Genomic DNA, 17939 nt, shown 5'->3' with positions numbered 1-17939 from the left:
TGACTGTATGGTACTCTTACAATTATTTTTAATTATAATTAATTAGAACCTTTTCTAAATATCATCGTCAAATAATTTTTCGGTCGATTCTAGTTTATGTATTGTGAACAATTGCATCAAAATTTACTTAAGTATAATAGAAACACATATTTAGGTTTTACTCATTTTGCTCTTAAGATCACTGAACAGCCATGAGCCAGGAGACACTATAGTGTTTTAGTGTTCATATATAAGTAACTTATTCCCAAATTATCATCGTCCATATAACAGATTTTCCTAAGCATATAAATTTTAGTACTGTCAAGAGTTACTCCAGGTTTTCATTTAGAATTTCTTAACAGAAAACTCGTTGAACCGAAAGGAACCTACTACTCGAACCCTGATTCTATGGTTTAACAGCCGCGTAGTAGACCAATGGTAGTTCAATCGTTCTTACTAACAACAAACATGCGAGAGTGTGTAAATCTTTCATGCAATGACACATCGGATCGATGACATAATTTGAATAAAAACCAATGCTACAAAAAAAACCTTTATATATGGTAAATTGCACGAAATTAAGTCATAAAGTTCTAAAGCCTGTTTTATATGAGAGTTACGTCTCTACAAGTGAACTTGCCCAAAGTAAATTAACGAGTCCGAATCAGGCATGTTTTCGAATGCTTCCAAGTTGCACTGGAAACTGTCAACGTATTAAAAATTCAAACTGCACGCTCGCCCTCGGTGGCGTCCCGGGTCGCAATTTATGTTTGCGAAAACGTGCAGTGTGTTTTCAGCTTAAATGTGTTTACGATTCGAATGTTATAAATCCTTTTGAATATTAAATTCGCATTATAGAATTAAAGTTATGTCTGGTACATCATATTGGAATAACTCTGAATATTCTGATTAATTTATTTTATATGATGATTAAAATAATGGAATGGCGTTTTTAGATTGAACTAATGCAACAAATAAAATTATGCTTCTTAATGTATTATTATACTTATTGTTAATATCAATAACTAAATTAAAAAATACGTTAACATTTTCAATTCAGCAAAGACTGAACAATGAATGGTTATAATCATTTTTTATTTTTTCTATGTAAATAAATATATTGAAAGTTGACTTTTTGAACTTGGAATGTTAGTTCCTTGCGTGTAAATGTTGCTTAATGTCCAGAGTGATGGCAAACCGTTCACGCTCACGGATCCGCCGTGCACGTAACAAATACTCGAAATGTTTGAACTTGTCCGTTCTACGAGCGGACGCGTACACGAACAATTGCATTATGCTGAGGGATTCACGTGCGCGGTACGCCGTCACTAAGGACGTATACTAAGAGAACAACTTCAATAACTGCTAAGCAGTTTCATGCTTATAACTGCGACAGTGTTATAATGCTACTTGTCAGATTAAAATTTGAAATTTACTTGTTGATTTTCAGGCAGGGTATATTATATATAAAATTTTATTTAACTAACATAATGTATCTCAAATGTTATGAAAAGAGAAACTATTGAGTTTCTTGCCGGTTCTTCTCGGTAGTATCTAAACTCCGAACCGGTAGTAGCTCACTTAATATATTTAGTTCTGTAACATGACGGTTCAAGAGTGCTAAACTAAAGTGTTTAACCGACTTGAATAAAATATTTTTTGATTTTGATTCTAGATGTTTATTAACAAGATGTAACCACTAAATATGTCTGTAATTTGACATAGTGCTAGTCTGGCATCTTGATAAGGATATTAATTTGTAAATTACGGGATTTACAGGAAATTTTAATTTAAAGAGAAACATTGATCATAATTGATTGCACATATGTCTTGTATTGTATTGCTTGACATACGACTTTGTATCATCCGATTGGTCATTCATGTATATACCTATTTCTGTGATGAAGGCAGAGATCATAACGAAACATAGACGTCACGAAAAAGTTTAAAATAGCTCTTTTGTATTAGGCTAAAAGGTTATTGCTCCGTAATCCGTGGCGCTACGGTTATTAACGCTTCGTTACTAATTTCTTAAATATAATAAAATAAAAATGAATTTTAATATTTATGAATTACGTTTTTTTTTCAAATATCCAATTTAGCATTTACAAATTTAGATTAAGCTGAAGTCCGACAAACTTAGACTTTTAGTCTAGTTCCTAACTAACCAGTTTCAGTGAATCGATTTCACCTGTCAAAAGAGGAGAGTTACGATTTTCATGGATAGCAAACTAAGCTTTATGAAGAAAAATACTTGCTTTTATACTGTGACATTTATAGTTTTGTTCGTTTCGGTTGGAAATGTTTTGGATAGATAACGATACACAGTTACTAGTTTAGAAGTAATTAAGATTTTATAAAAATTATGACTTAAGTTCTTCTAATTTTGTGTTACTTGTAATTCGTATGAATTTGAGCTAATTCTGTTCTTTAATCTATATTTTTTATGCATCACTAGTTGGACGGCAATTACTTCACTTGATGTTAAGTAATCACCACTGCCCATAGAAGTTGTATGAAATTTTCATCATTTTCTTTATAAAACATGCGCCACCAACCTTAAGAACTGATGCTATGTCTCTTGTACCTGTAATTACACTGACTCACTTATCCCACAAATCCGAGCACAATAATACTCAGTAATACTGCTTGATCATGAAATATATGATGAGTCCGTGACGACCTACGTGATCGAGTAGTGTGTCCACCGGTTTTCATGGGTACGCCACTCCGAGGTCCCGGGTTTGATTCCATGATGATTGGTAGAAAAAGTTCATTAGTTTTCTATGTTGTCTTGGGTCTGGGTGTATGTGGTACCGTCGTTACTTCTGATTTTCCATAACACAAGTGCTTTAGCTACTTACATTGGGATCAGAGTAATGTATGTGATGTTGTCCAATATTTATTATTATTATCATTACATACCCAAAAGGGCCTCAAAGCCCTACCAAGTAAAGTGTAAGGTTTAAATATCTATTATATATATATGTATATGTATTAATAGATACAACAGAACAGTTAATTTTTCTTCTCTATTTGTCTAACAATTTACTTTCTTTTTAAATATTAACGTGCTTTAGTTTTTTAGTGTTACCAATAAAAAAAATGATATAGAAGTTTTGATGTGGTTATACTTACTTTAAAATACAATGTGTGTGTTATTCTTACTAACTGTTAGTTCTGTAATGTTCTATAATTTAACCGATGCATTGCTTAACTAATCACCCCTGAAACAATAACTATAAATCGTCGTTAATATATTAAAAATATGTATCAAAAAGACAATATTCATTGTAAAGGTGTGACTTGTTTTTGGTTGCCTTTTTTCATATATATTTTTTGTCTACCTTTTGTGAACACTTCACTCGATTAACTTGATACCTGTTGCAAAGGCTTTTGAAGTCAACTCGACTGCTCTTCGCTTAACTTTAGCTTTTACAAGCGAATGTTGTTAAATATTGGCGAATAGAAAATGATATAAGATAATATTGAAAAAAAGTGAAAAGCAATATAAATAAAAAATAGTCTACTGTTTTCAAAATGCCATTTTTTAAGTTAATATACTAAAAAATATCTACTTACAAGTTATTAAAACCGAGACAATAAGTATTGTTATTTTTGTCTGACTGTTTGTCCAAAGTCTTATATTCAAATCGGAGCCTATTATTCCATGTAGGTACAATACATAATATTCAACGGTGTTATACGGGAATCGGATAGTTTGTAAGTTTTATAGAAATGTCGTATATTGGAATATTTTGTGATAATCGTAATATTTTCTTGGTTAATTTTTCTTTCAAGGCGTCTACAAATATACATAAATACACAAAATAAGTCAAAGTCCAAATCAAATTATTTATTTAATATATAATTTCACATTTTTTTTTTTTAAGAATATACCATCAGTTTAGAAATACCTCACACTTGAAAACAACCGGCGAAAGAAACAACTGGATTATTTTTTTTTTTCAACAATTGTTGTTCTATAAAGAAGATTTTTATGTATATAATATTCATCATTAACACATCTATGTAATTGAATTGGTGGAAAAGTATGAGTATTGAGTTTATTGTCGCTAATTCTAGGTACAATTTTGAACCAGTAGATTAACATTGAATATCATTTTGTATATATAATAATAATAATTATATTAAATTCAAAGGTGCTCGTGAGAAAACTTGAATAAATTATATTTCGATTCTCATCTGTACAACTTACAAAAAACTTACCATTCTCTATTACAAATATGGATATAACAGCCCAGTTAGAGATTGTCAGGTCTTTGCTTCGTAATGCCGCTATTATTCTAACAAGCCTTGAAGGTTTCTACTCTCCGAGCTGAAGATAACCAGCCTGGTTGTATAAACTTCGCGACTGCTGTTTCAACAATGATTTATACAGTCTCTGTCATCTAACGTTGCGTTTATCTGCTCTATAACATAAAGCGATATTTGTTTCTTAGTCTGAAATGTCTTAGTGTGTATGTATTAAACAAATTTATTTATCAAAATGAAATATACTTACAACTACTTTTGAATCGTAATTTTGTTAGATGAATTTAATGTTAATCTTTTAGCTTTGATTCGAAATGTAGGTTATACTAAGAGCCGAGATGGCCCAGTGGTTAGAACGCGTGCATCTTAACTGATTATTGCAAGTTTAAACCAAGGCAATGACCACTGAATTTTCATGTGCTTAATTTGTTTATAATTAATTTCGTACTATGAATGAAAACATCGCGAGTAAGTCTATGTCTTATGTCTGATTTCCATGAAATTCTACCACACGTCTACAGAACAATCGACAAAGAGGCAGCAGTTACTCATCAATCATATGTTATAGTCTATACACAGTTAAATTTATGTATCTAGTATGAAAATCAATGATAATTAACTCCAAGCTCCTTTATCATCTAAATAATACATATACATTTAATACTACCCCAATTACGAGTTTGCCCAACTTAAAATAAAAAAAATTGTAAATATAAGGTGAGGTAAAATCATAATTATGTAAAACGTACAAAATTTTTCATTTTATAAATTCTATTCTGTGTTTTAAAATAAAATCCATGGTGAGTGGATTTTATCAACAAACTCTAAACTGAGACCAATGTCGCAACATACAAAGACATTATCAACCCTTATATTCAACCCCTTCACGGAACCCGGAAGTTGGACAACGACATCATCTACAGACTTCCGGTGACGACGAGGATCGCGTCATTTGATTTCCGTCACCGTCTCGATTTTCTACCCGACGGTTGTTTGAAATGAATTTATGGTTTTAGGATTTCGTATCTTTAACTTTGTATTTTTTTATAATTAGTTAATAATAAAATTAATTAAAATAGCCCAGTGATTTCACTCGTAAACCTTTACCAAAGATTGCGGGTTAAAGTTCGGATAAGCTTATCATGTACTAAATTTGGTGTTGAAATTTTGAGCACAAGATGAATCTTGTGCTCAAAAATGAAGCAAAAGTCTTGAAAAAATGGTGTGCGTTGAATAAGATTCCGTCAAGCTATGTAACTATCAATCTTTATTAGAGCAGTTTAAGTTTTAAACCTTCTCTTTTAGAAGAAATTCTATTTCTAGTTCTATTTCTAGTAGTGTTCTATAGGCTTAAATTTTAAAATGTTGACACTGTAAAGATTAGTAATATCATTCGATATGTCTTTAAGTCATCGTTAAATTTCAAATAGTATTGATTTTCTATATTTTCCATTTATCTATCTATCTGTCTAGTCATATTCTCGATTTTATTTATTCTTATAGTTTATAATTTTCAGGTGAAGTTCAAATTTCATCCTGAACGCAATTGTTGTAGTAATTGACATTTAGTAATTATCGTGCCCTTATTGATTTCAATCCGACTGATAATTACCCACGCAGATTGCGTTGATTATAGCTCGCAATTGTATATATACACACATATAAACGTTTACTCTCTGTTTTGACACTATTATAATTCGAAGAGACATCAGTTTACATTTTAAAATTGACTGCCTTAAACATTTAACTGAGCTAGAAATCAATCCGTATAAGAGATTTCTCTTACTGAGTTTCTTAACTATTCTTGGTTGAATTTATACGTCTAACGTAAACATTTTATAAATATTTTACGAAGTTATATATATATATACATATATAAAAGCGATTAATCACAAAATCTCAGAAACTATAAAACCTACAAACTTGAAATTTGACAGGTATCGTCATATAGACATCACACGGATTTTACGAAATTCCAGCTCTAAATGGGTAATACGGGGATTGGAAGTTTATGTTTTATAAATGATGCGCGGGTAAAGCCGCAGGTTCAGCTAGTATTGACTATAAAGTAAAGCAACATTGTGAAATCATCGTATATAGGAGTCTATCAGCCGGTTTATTCGAATTTGGCAGCAATAAGATGACATTCAATCCCATTTGAACCGCATCGAAGCGCACTCATGCGATATAAATTCCAATTTAAAATAAAACTGTTAAGTTTTCAACGTCAGTCTTTGTTCAGACCGTAGATTTTTGATTTATTGACAACTAATACGTCTTATTCAGTGGTCCTTGTTCTATTTTCTAATGGAAAGTTTATTCATTTTTATGTTTTTTTCTTTTTTTTTTAATTCTTGTTATGTTTTCTAATATTATCGTACTTCCTTGTAGTTTTAGGTCATCGTAAATCTGCTTATCTGCTTTACAAATTTAAGCAGATAAATAATAATCTTTGCCGAAAAAACATACACTTTTTCAAAAGATATTTTGTTAAAAGCTGATACAAATATCGTATTCCTTTGACCATTAACCAGACAATTTGCTTGTCGTATTAGACTTTATCGCTCAAAGAACTTCAAAGACTTGAATAGAATTAATATAGTCCCTTGAAGGTAAGTCAATGACGTCACGTCAATGACGTCATAACTTTATTGGTTTATCTCGTTTAATATCTACGTAAAATGAGTACTCATTATATATACATATAAGGTAACACTTATACTGCATATGACTGTTAAGAGTACGCACTATCACCAAATTGTCACATCCGTACTCAAAAAATAGTCTTGATACTTGCGAATGACAAGTGACATCGTTATCAGATGAGTCGGGTTCGTATTCTCAAACCTTTACTTGACAGTTGATTTATGATAAAATAATTTAATTCATAAGTTTTCAGTACAAAATTAATATATATCTTTTATATATTGATTTAATATGTATTCCTTCGTAACCTTTGTTTGATGGATTTCATTGGATACATAGGTATCGTGATATTTTATGTTAGGTTACTTAAAATGGTTTGGATTGTATTATTTTGTGAGTAAAATTATCTATTGGTGATTATTGAGGCTAAGACTCATTCAAATGCCGTGACAACAAACGTTTTGACGCGTTTTAATCACAATAACCCCCTTCCCCCATTACCACTATAACCAATAAAACACATGAAAAAGAAAATTGCATATATTGATTCACATACTTAGTTTATCTAAAAAATCTATGTACCGCCTCCTAGGTACGTTATTCTCAATATATTAGAATAATACCTTGCATAAAGCTGCGACATGTAATTTTAATAATACCTAACGAAATCTAATTCTAATACCACTGATTTAAAATGTAGCTGATAGGAAAGTAATATCTTAGCTAATCCTATTTACAATATGTGGTACTATGTATTAGGAGCCAACTGTAAAAAAAAAATCAACTACATTGAAGAAAATTTAAATTATTTGCAAATATGAAATGTGCCACCATCATTGGAACAGCAATAGGAATTCATCTTTAGCTCATTGATAGAATCAACATTCAAATTTTTTTATTCAAGTAGGCTCATAAAAGCACTTTTTAATCGTCATATAACAGTGTTAAATCAGATGTAAAGTTACCGCATATATAAATTTAAACCTATAAAAGATAACATAGATAAGTATGGGCAGCTAGTGAATCATTTCTGCGAACCATTTAAATAAAATAAAAGGATTTTTACAACATATGCCTGATAGTAATGAAGACAAAAAATAAAATGAAAATGGCGATCAAAATTAATTCGTATTAAATTCGCTTAAGATAAAAACACAAAACGATATTCAGTTCCAACTCAACGAATTAAAATTGTACTAAGAGATTCCTTAAAAGTTATGTACGGATAAGTTATGTACGCTGGCCTTTATCAACTTTTGTTTAAAATTACGTCTCGCCTCAAGGCAAAATACGAGGCCAAAGTCTTAAGATTCATAAAATTTTGTAATTTACATTCGGAGTTTTGCGAGAGAATTTTTCTTTTATTAAAAAGAATATTAGCTACGTTTGTGATGTTCCACTGGCGTTATATTTATTTCTGTTTTTAATTTATTTAAAATAACAAACAAAGTTTTCTTTGTATATTATTAAATAAATTTTACATGTAATTTATCTTAATCAAAGTATTTATTAAATTAGAATTGAGTTATCATAATTAACAATTCATAATTTTAACGAAGGTTTTCATTAAAGCTAAGATCACACTGAATTCATGTAACGCGGTTTCATTAGCGCAATATAAATCCGCATCAGACTGAATTCGAATCAATATTTTTACAAAACCAATTATATATTACAAGAGCTTGTAAGCTTGTGATTACAAGTGTTACAGATATGCGAAATTTTATGCGTTTCCTTCCCAATCTAGCCTCAAATATCATTTTTTTTAAATGTACATATATTCTCCTTTAAAGTAATTTCGTTAGAAAAATATTTGAATTATAATATTCGAAGCCATTCGGTATATTATCGCGTATGACTTAAGTCTCCCTTAAAATTAAACATTTGTAAAATAATTCTTCCAGCGATACTGTATAAAATCATCTTATCTTTACCGAGTTGCGATAGATTTACAACAGCTATTTATAGCTTGCTATTGTTTCACCAGCTAATCTTACATTTAAACCCTTTCGCAATAATTTAGATAAGGACTCACATTCCATGAAAGTGCACCGTTAATTTCAACGGGACGGAAACAGAAACACAGTTTATATTCTTTAATATTTCCATTGCTAATGCTACAATACGCTGGATAGACATGTGGAAGATTCCATCTGGTATATGCTTTATGACGTTTTTGTTAACTCACGAACATACATAATATATATATATATATTATTGCTGTATAAAATTATTTTTAAACGATTTTTTTTCACAAACAAAATTAATACTCTCATTCGACACTATCCATAGACGTCAAAAGACTTACATCAATTAAACTCGAGCTATCCAGAAAACGTACCAATTAAAGGTACGAGTAAATACGAAAACGGAATAATTAAATGATTTATAACTTTATCAAAATCACCAACCATATTACAAACAACGAATGCTGCTGAAATTTGAAACCAAATTAATTCCAAAATAATTTATTGGCTCCTACCGACAGCTCAGCGTGGAAGATTCTTCGCGCTTTCAACTAATTTCTATTTAATATCGTAATTATGGCTATGAGTTTGAAGCGAATGCCATTTATAAGCATATTATATTTCATAATTAGAAACGTTCGATCAAAGTATGGTATCGGTTAACTAATGTAATTCGCTAGTTCATATTTATCAGCGCGTAAATAATGCAAAACTTGTTACCAAACATTAGTATTATTTATTGAATCGCAAAATTACCGTATTTCATCATTTCAAATGTATAAGGGATATTTTATAAAATAAAAAAACACTTTTATTTATTTTATTCATCCGATTAGACAACAAGACGACTTGAAAAAGTAGGTATATATAGATACCTAATTATAGATTTGATATCTTGAATCTAGAATTATAAAGCTTAAAATTATAAAGACGATTTTACTTATCATAAGCACTTAAAATTTTAATAAGAATTCGTTTGAAATTGTATATATTTTCAAACTATTAATATTGTTCACAGGGGTGGTGTTAGCCTAAGATGGTGTTGGCGTTTGTGGTCGGAGTCCTGTGCGTGTGGGGCCGCTTAAGCGTCGCAAACCCTGAAGCGAAGCGGCTATACGACGACCTCCTTTCAAACTACAACAGATTGATTCGGCCCGTGGGCAACAACTCAGACCGGCTCACCGTAAAGATGGGACTGAGGCTTAGTCAACTCATCGACGTTGTAAGTACTAATTTCAAATTACTACACTTATATCTCAAATATTCTAAACGTTCAATCCTCATTTAATATCACGCCTACTTTCTTTAGATACTACTAAATAATAATTCGCATTAAATTTGTAGAATACCATTGCTATACTATTAATGATAAAAATATATAAACTTATAATTTTCTCATATTAACAACATTGTATTAAATATAAAACGTTTCATCCAATGCATTAGTTTGGTTTACCTTCTAATCTATCAAACAAATTACAATTAAGTTTAATCCGCTTAAAGCGATATATTTGAAACGGTTCAAAGATCACGCTTCCATTAGTTTAATGGTGATATAAAATTAATACAAAATCGTTTGAATCTAAACCTGAATAGTTTCAAAATCGGAACGTTTCGGATTATCCCGAACTACAACTAAAATCCCTCCGTTAAAACGGATCTCACTTCCTGTTCAGTGCCATTAGATTAAAACTTCCAGTTTACGAATAAATTATCCTTAATATTATCAATACTTAATAAGGTTTATTTAGATTTGATTGTTTTGTTGGCTTCGGAACGACCACGGAGTGTGTATTTAATTAAATTTATAATTGTTTGACCTACTTTGAATTTTTTGTCTCGGTCACTTTTTTGGCTTTACGATTCTTACATTTCTGCCTTTTAAAAATAAATGAAACAGCAATAGACTTAGTTAAACCTGGCAAGATATCAAATCTTTGGACTCACTTTTTATTTATTTGTTCCAGTAACTTAAGTATTTACAAGATACTGCTTTTATATATTCAAAATTGAACCTCATATGTAGAAGTCAAAAGGTGTTTTCTAATTGTAGCTGTAGGAATAATGCGAAACGAGTTACAAAAGGGACGAAAAAGCAGAAATAGTACGACTAAGCAAAATTGAGACTCTAATACTTAAATTCCAAAAAAGATGTACAATATAGTGTTTATTCTCTGTCCAACCATCCACGCTAAACCAAATTTAGGTTTCGACATTAACACAGATAAATACGACATTCATTGCATATAGAAGTGATACACGAGGAAATTTGCCAGTTTGCTCACGCAGATCATAACTGCCTAGTCCTAGAGGTCCGACCGTTCATCGATATTTAATAAACCTATATCAAAGTAATGATAAAATGACATTAATTATAATTACAACTTTATTCTATAGATGTGGAAAACTCATCTAGTTTTCAAACTATCGATACTAGTGCAAAACTCATTTAACTAAACCACTGGGGACGCGAGAATTGAAATGGAATCTGTGTTGAAAGGTTATGGATTTATAAATAAAGTTTCACCGCACTGTCCAGACTTAGCCGCGTAAAGCAATCAACTATTGAAACAAAACATATTATTTCAAACTAAAAACTAGCGTTGATCGAAATCAATTTCATTCATATTTTTGTTATTGCACTTGGTCATAATGTATGAAATATATTAAACTCTATGGGTTACTTTGATAGTTTTTTAGGTGTTCCTCAAGGTTTCATTTTAGACCCAATTAGCTTAACGCATATGGAAATTATTTCAGGTTAATTTTATGATATTTCAACTAGTGAATGCTTATGATTAAAAATATTTTCATATATTCTTAGCTTGCTCATCTACTAACTCAATTATGATAATATATACATGACATGACATGACATGATATGACATGTGTTTAACGAGTTCCAATTTTAATAAGTAGGGCACAAAAGAGATGTTTGCAATAAATCAACGTTGTATTGAATAAACATATAGATTTCAATTATAACAAGTGCATTTAAATAGAATTGCTATTTTAATTATTTAGTTTACCACTATACGAGTTATAATGTAAAATACACCAGTTCTGAAAAGATTTAATATTTCTGGTCTCTTCAACAGTTTGTGAGCAAATAGGGTTTACTAATAATTATAAACAGCAAGTTTAAGCTCGGGACTTTCACGTCACTAAGTAGATCTAGTGTAAGACTTATATTCATAATTCTAAACGAATATAAATAAAATACAATTTAAGCTGTAAAGGCACATCCATTAAAAAGCCTAGAGCCCCTGGAGTTCAAACGGAATGCTATGTACTTTTTTCCAAGTCAACTAAGCTGGGTCTGATTGGGTGCCTCAACGCGATTACTTGATTAAGTCAATATCACTTCGACTTTTACAGTGAAATGTTTATAAATGAAATCGATTCTGTTTACTTTTAATACTTAGAGATAAACTTTGATTTGCTTCTTATCTTTCTGTAGTGTCTAAGGCTAGTTTAATTTTAATAAATTAAATTGTGTCAAATCATCTTTATTAAATTTCAAAATACATGTTTTGTTTTTCATAGAAGATTAAAAATTCGTTTTAAATATATATTTATACATAAAACATTTAGGGAAACTGGGAAATCATTTCCTTAGATTATTCACACAAAATACTGGTTTCGAACGTGAAAAACGCTGATTCATCAATTTGAATATTGAACGTCGAAACTACTAAGATAACATTAGAATTTTTAAATTTATCGCTCCCTCGTGTGTGGTAGAAATCCAAGAAATGTATGAAATTCTTGAAATTCTTAAAAGTATAACGTAAAATTCTATCTCATTTTTAAAAGATTTTCTATCTACATATTATACGATGTAGACAATATATTATTAATAAGACTATTTAATTCAGAATTTGCGTCAAATCTTAGAAAATATCTTGAATATTAGATTACTCTTGGCATCTAACACGATATTGGTTCCAATATATGGACAGCGAAGACGCGTTTGGAACATTGGAGAAGTACACAAAAGGCGACTACTAAAGTCCCTATAAATGACGGTCTACATATAGTAGAGATGATACTTTGGTTTTGACATTTTACTAATAGGTAACTTCCCCTTCGTTAAAAAATATACGTTTGTTATAATATTCAGACTCATGTAATACAGTATAAATTTACCTAAACTATTTACAAGGATAGACTATGAATAGTTAAGACCGTCTGGTCCAGTATTGTTGGATAGAAGTTTCCCTGCTAAAACTTGGTACAACGCATTTGTTTGTAAGTTTAGAGAATGTAAGTAAAATATATCTTTACTTAAACAGTAATTAAGTTTTCTTTATAGAAGGTACATTTTATTATTATTTAAATAAAATACGAGTTTTGTAGCAACATGCTCTTATAGGCATTATAAAGATAATATAGCTGTATAATGTTTCATATTTAGATAGAACTTTCACGAAATGACAAATTAAATGTTTATTTGAAGGAACGTTTTCCACCAACTCTTGAAAAAGTATATAAAATATTCGTAGATTTTAAATATGACTTCAATGAATTCTGATATACTAAATAAACGAATGTCGTGTGGTTGATTAGAGCGTGGTGATTAAAGCCACACTTTATGTGTGTGATGTTTTAAAAGACTGAAGAAACTTTTGTTAAGCGTATCCGTCCATCTAACCAAGAACTTAAGTGCCTCAACCACAGGCAGTTAGCCTACCAGCAAAAACAATCCCACGGAGGGTCAGGCGGGCGACTAGACGTAACATACTGTGCAAATCTGCACTGTGGAACGAGCTTCAGAACCGATACGACTTGGTAATCTTCAAGAAAAGGACATACTAATTTTTTAAAGATCGACAACACACCTGCAAAGCTTCCGGCATTGCAGGTGTCCTTGAGCGGTGGTTGTCCATCAAGTGAGCCTCCTGCTCGTTATCTATGCCATAAAAGTAACTTATATTTGTTATGGAATTTATATCACTATATAAACCAATCCCATACACTAGTCTCCAATAATACATCATTTGTGCTAGGAAATGAACATAATAATGATATTTGTTGTATTAATTTTGTAATGCGAATTTTTTTTCAATCAAAATAAATGAAAAATGAATGCATCTATATGATACTCGGAATTTAATAACGATCATACGTTTTTTTAATAAAAGACAGCTCATGACCACGGCAGATGCAATTTTGTCGGGCAATATGAAAAAAAAAATTACGATTGCGGTTAGTACCAGAGTAATAAATATAAAATACACGTCGCGTAACTTAAAAGTGTATAAATAACAAAAACCATTATCTGTACGCAAAAAATGCCTTTTGATCTTTCGGGCCGACAGCTTTGAAAATATTAAAATATATGATGATTAAGTAGATGTCAAGAAGGAGACATCAAAAGAAGTCTCGGTGGCGTGAGATAAAAGACGATCTGGGCATGATTGTACAGATTAGCCCTGTCTAGATTGTTTTAATACAATTTCTTTAATCCCTTCTTTTATATTTATACCTCTTAAGGTCGGCGAGAATGATTGGAAATTAATCCGACTTAATCATTATGTATTAAAAAGCTGAAATAAATATTAACCATTCATTACCCCGTCAATACGCCAATTGTGGTCTAAGACGTTATATGCCCTTAAGCCTTTTGCCTTTAATTGGCCCTCACTCTCAAATCGAAACAAAAATATTAAATATTAATATGGATTTAGCGATAAAATAACGGCATAATTATACCACTAAGTAAATATTAGTATTATTATTTCAACTGGTGGTGGTGGTGGTGGTGGAATAGTGCAAAAACATTCTTATTGCTTTCAATAGTGCCAAGAGTTAATTATTTTTTTTTTAATTTAATTTTTCGCAAAGAGAATCGACGGGGAAGTATTTTTCCGTTGTTGGACTTTCTGCTACCATTCCCGTGGTCATGACTTGTGCAAAACTTAATTTTAATGTGCATACACTTTATTCAGTTCTCATCGTTAAAAATTCCCAATCACCTTGATTAGTATATGAAAACAAATCAAATCAAAATATACTTCATTCGAGTAGGTTTTTACAAGCACTTTTGAATCGTCATTTAACAAACTATTTATAGTAAAGCTACCACCGGTTCGCTATGTAGATTCTACCGAGAAGAACCGGGAAGAAACTCGGTAGTTAGTCTTTTTCGACATATAAAAATACAGTCATGTTAGTTAAATATGGTTATATATGTACGTTGTGTCTCCATCCATCTTCCATCATCTCCATATTCAAACTTATACTATATTTCAATTGTATTTACTTAATTTTCTATCACAACGAAAATTGTAAACAATTAAAAAAAAAAACAAGAGCTTTCTTTCCCCGATTCATCTCAGGTCGATGTATTTTTATTTCCGAATCGGTTTTACATTGACTATCAATAAGTAAGCAAATTCTGCATTGAATAAATTGATTTGAATTTGAATATTATTGAAGGAGTACACATCAACGATGTTATACGTGTTTTTTCTATTTATAAATTTAATTTTAAGAGGTAAGCCCTTTCCGACTACTTGTTTTTGATTATGACTGTACCAAAGCAATACTACTTCAGTGCGAAATTCAAATCAGTATAAAGCTATCGAGTGAATGTAGAATATACCGATATAAAACGAAGAACCTGCAGTTATTATTTGAACTAATTAAATTACATAATACAATTAAATGATTATACATCATGCATGAAAAAATACCGACAAAAGCTAGTTCGACTTTTTTACCATCTGTATAATATTTTATTGAGTAATTAATGCTTTATTTTTATAGACGTTACATAATTTGATTTGATGAATTGGTGAAACTTCAAGAGATTATATTAAAGAAGCTAACAGCTTGGCAACTTAGTGTTACAAGTTATATTTTTTTTAATGCAATGTGCGTCACTGTTCCTAACAAAATAATCAAAAATTTTGTAGTCATAGGTACATGATATTGCTGTAAATAAACTGTGATGCTTCCAGTATTCCAATTTTAAAAACATCCCGAAGGGAGTATGTTACTTTGAAATTGTAAACCGTATTTATTTAAAAGAATGAATACATTTTCTATATTTGAAATAAATACGTACTATAAAATTATACAACATATATCGTACGAACTGATAACAAGAACCAATCAAATTATTAATAGCTACTTGATTTTTTAAAACAGAAACATAATTATAACAATAATAAAAACAATACAATGTTTCACTAATTATTAGTATTCTCTATTCATTTTATAATAATCAACATCACTGAAATAATAATACTATAAATTAAATAGAGCCTCCATTAGCGAGCTGTAAATAACGGTTTCAATACTCAGTTATATTATTCAGATTACAAAACCATCAGAATATTTAACAGCGAAGATCCATGATGCTCCCATTACTAATGCAGGCAGTGTAAAATATTTCTAGCAGTGCAATTTCCAAGGCAGCATAGTAAACGAATAAACAACCTTCGATACTGAATAAGATATTTCAAAAGGAAAGTGCAAGCATTTCTATTCACAAGAGATTCTTACAAGCATTTTATAGTATCCTACTGGGATTAAACTATGATATTTTACTGGAAATATAATATTTAATGTTTTTATGGTTTCGTATGAAAGGAGAAATGGAACCCTTATAAGGACACTTCGTTGTCCGTCTGTCTGTCTGTCAGTCCCTTTTTCTCTACATCAAAACTTATAGGGTACTTCCCTTATGTTATATCACGTATCATAAAATTTGGCGAGCAGGAACATTAGGTACGAAAACAAACTTAAAAAACCAGTATGAAAGTGTTACTAAATTCCAACTTAAAGTTGAATGAAATTATTTTCAATACAGTTGTACTTTTTTAACACATACTAAACACAACATTCATAAAACACGTGGAATAATAAATAGTTGGTAAAATATGTAAACTTAGCAAATAGACAAAGGGAAATAAAACATGTTCTCCATACCTTCTCCTCAACGGGAGAGGAGGCCTTAGCCCAGCAGTGGGAAATTTACAGGGTGATTATGTATGTATGTATGTGTATATATTTTATAATAAGATCATCATCATCATCATCATCATCAGCCCATATTTGTCGACTGCTGGACATGGCCTCTCCAAATGCACGCCACTGTGGTCTTTCTTCGGCAACTCGCATCCAGCTCCCGCCAGCCGTCTTGCGCAAATCGTCACTCCACCGTAATATAAGATAAGATAATAATAATAAATATTAGCCGCTTGCCGTCACGACATAGGTACGTGTCGATCTTACCCCAAGGCGCTCCATAAATATTTGATACAAAAAAAACATACAAACAACGATCACTGAAGTAGAATGTTCAAAAAGCGATTTATATTTAAATAATACAAAGGTATACTCAATATATAAGTATACACACCTCGTTGATTCAAAAATGAACTAAGAGATAAAAGTTTCATTGAAAATTTACAAGCTTAGCTCGCGGCGAGAGAAAATTTCGAATTCTGTCGCCAACAGCGCCAAAGAAGTAACTCAGAGATCGCTTTATATCCGCAGTGAGACCTGCCAAAATCAAGAACGTTTCGAACAGAAAATATGACTGAAGGATGAAGTGTTGTGATGGTTAATATACCCACAAATATTTATTAGTTCATACTAACTCATGGTTTAATCGACAAATTTTAATAATCATACGACTCCAAATTAATTGGTGTAAAATTAAAAAGTAAAATCAAAATCAAAAATATTCTTTATTCTTAAACACTCTTTGCCCTTAAACAGACTTGTATTAATTGTAAAGCTATCTACCGGTTCGGAAAGTAGATTATACTGAGAAGAACTTCAGTAAGAAATTTAGTAGTTAAATTTTCCACCATTTGAATCAAAGGGTACGTCAGTAAAGTACACTTAAATGTTTATATATCCTGTCTACAAATCAATAAATGCTAAGTTCATGCTTAACTTTAATGTAATTTGGAATAAGTAATATTCCTTATTTATCAATGTATTTTTTATTTGAACTTTAATTTTGTTAATAGGCCATGTTAATAGTGACCGTGGAATCTTATTATAGAAACGAATACCGTGCAAAGGATTGTATTAACTTTGCGAAGTCGGAAA

General features: G+C 30.7%; 1 protein-coding gene across 1 annotated transcript in view; it reads left to right on the top strand.

Moving 5' to 3' along the window:
* LOC113398652 (acetylcholine receptor subunit alpha-like 1) overlaps window positions 1-17939 on the top strand; it is a 249544-nt gene that overhangs the window by 171095 nt on the left and 60510 nt on the right. Inside the window, exon 4 of the mRNA XM_026637505.2 lies at window positions 9886-10089. Within this exon, the coding sequence (XP_026493290.1) occupies window positions 9904-10089 (186 nt within the window). The 5' untranslated portion in view covers window positions 9886-9903. The remainder of the gene's footprint in view (window positions 1-9885; window positions 10090-17939) is intronic.

Source organism: Vanessa tameamea, chromosome 14, assembly GCF_037043105.1.
Source record: "Vanessa tameamea isolate UH-Manoa-2023 chromosome 14, ilVanTame1 primary haplotype, whole genome shotgun sequence".
Lineage (NCBI taxonomy): Eukaryota > Metazoa > Arthropoda > Insecta > Lepidoptera > Nymphalidae > Vanessa > Vanessa tameamea.
This window is presented reverse-complemented; position numbering and strand designations above follow the sequence as displayed.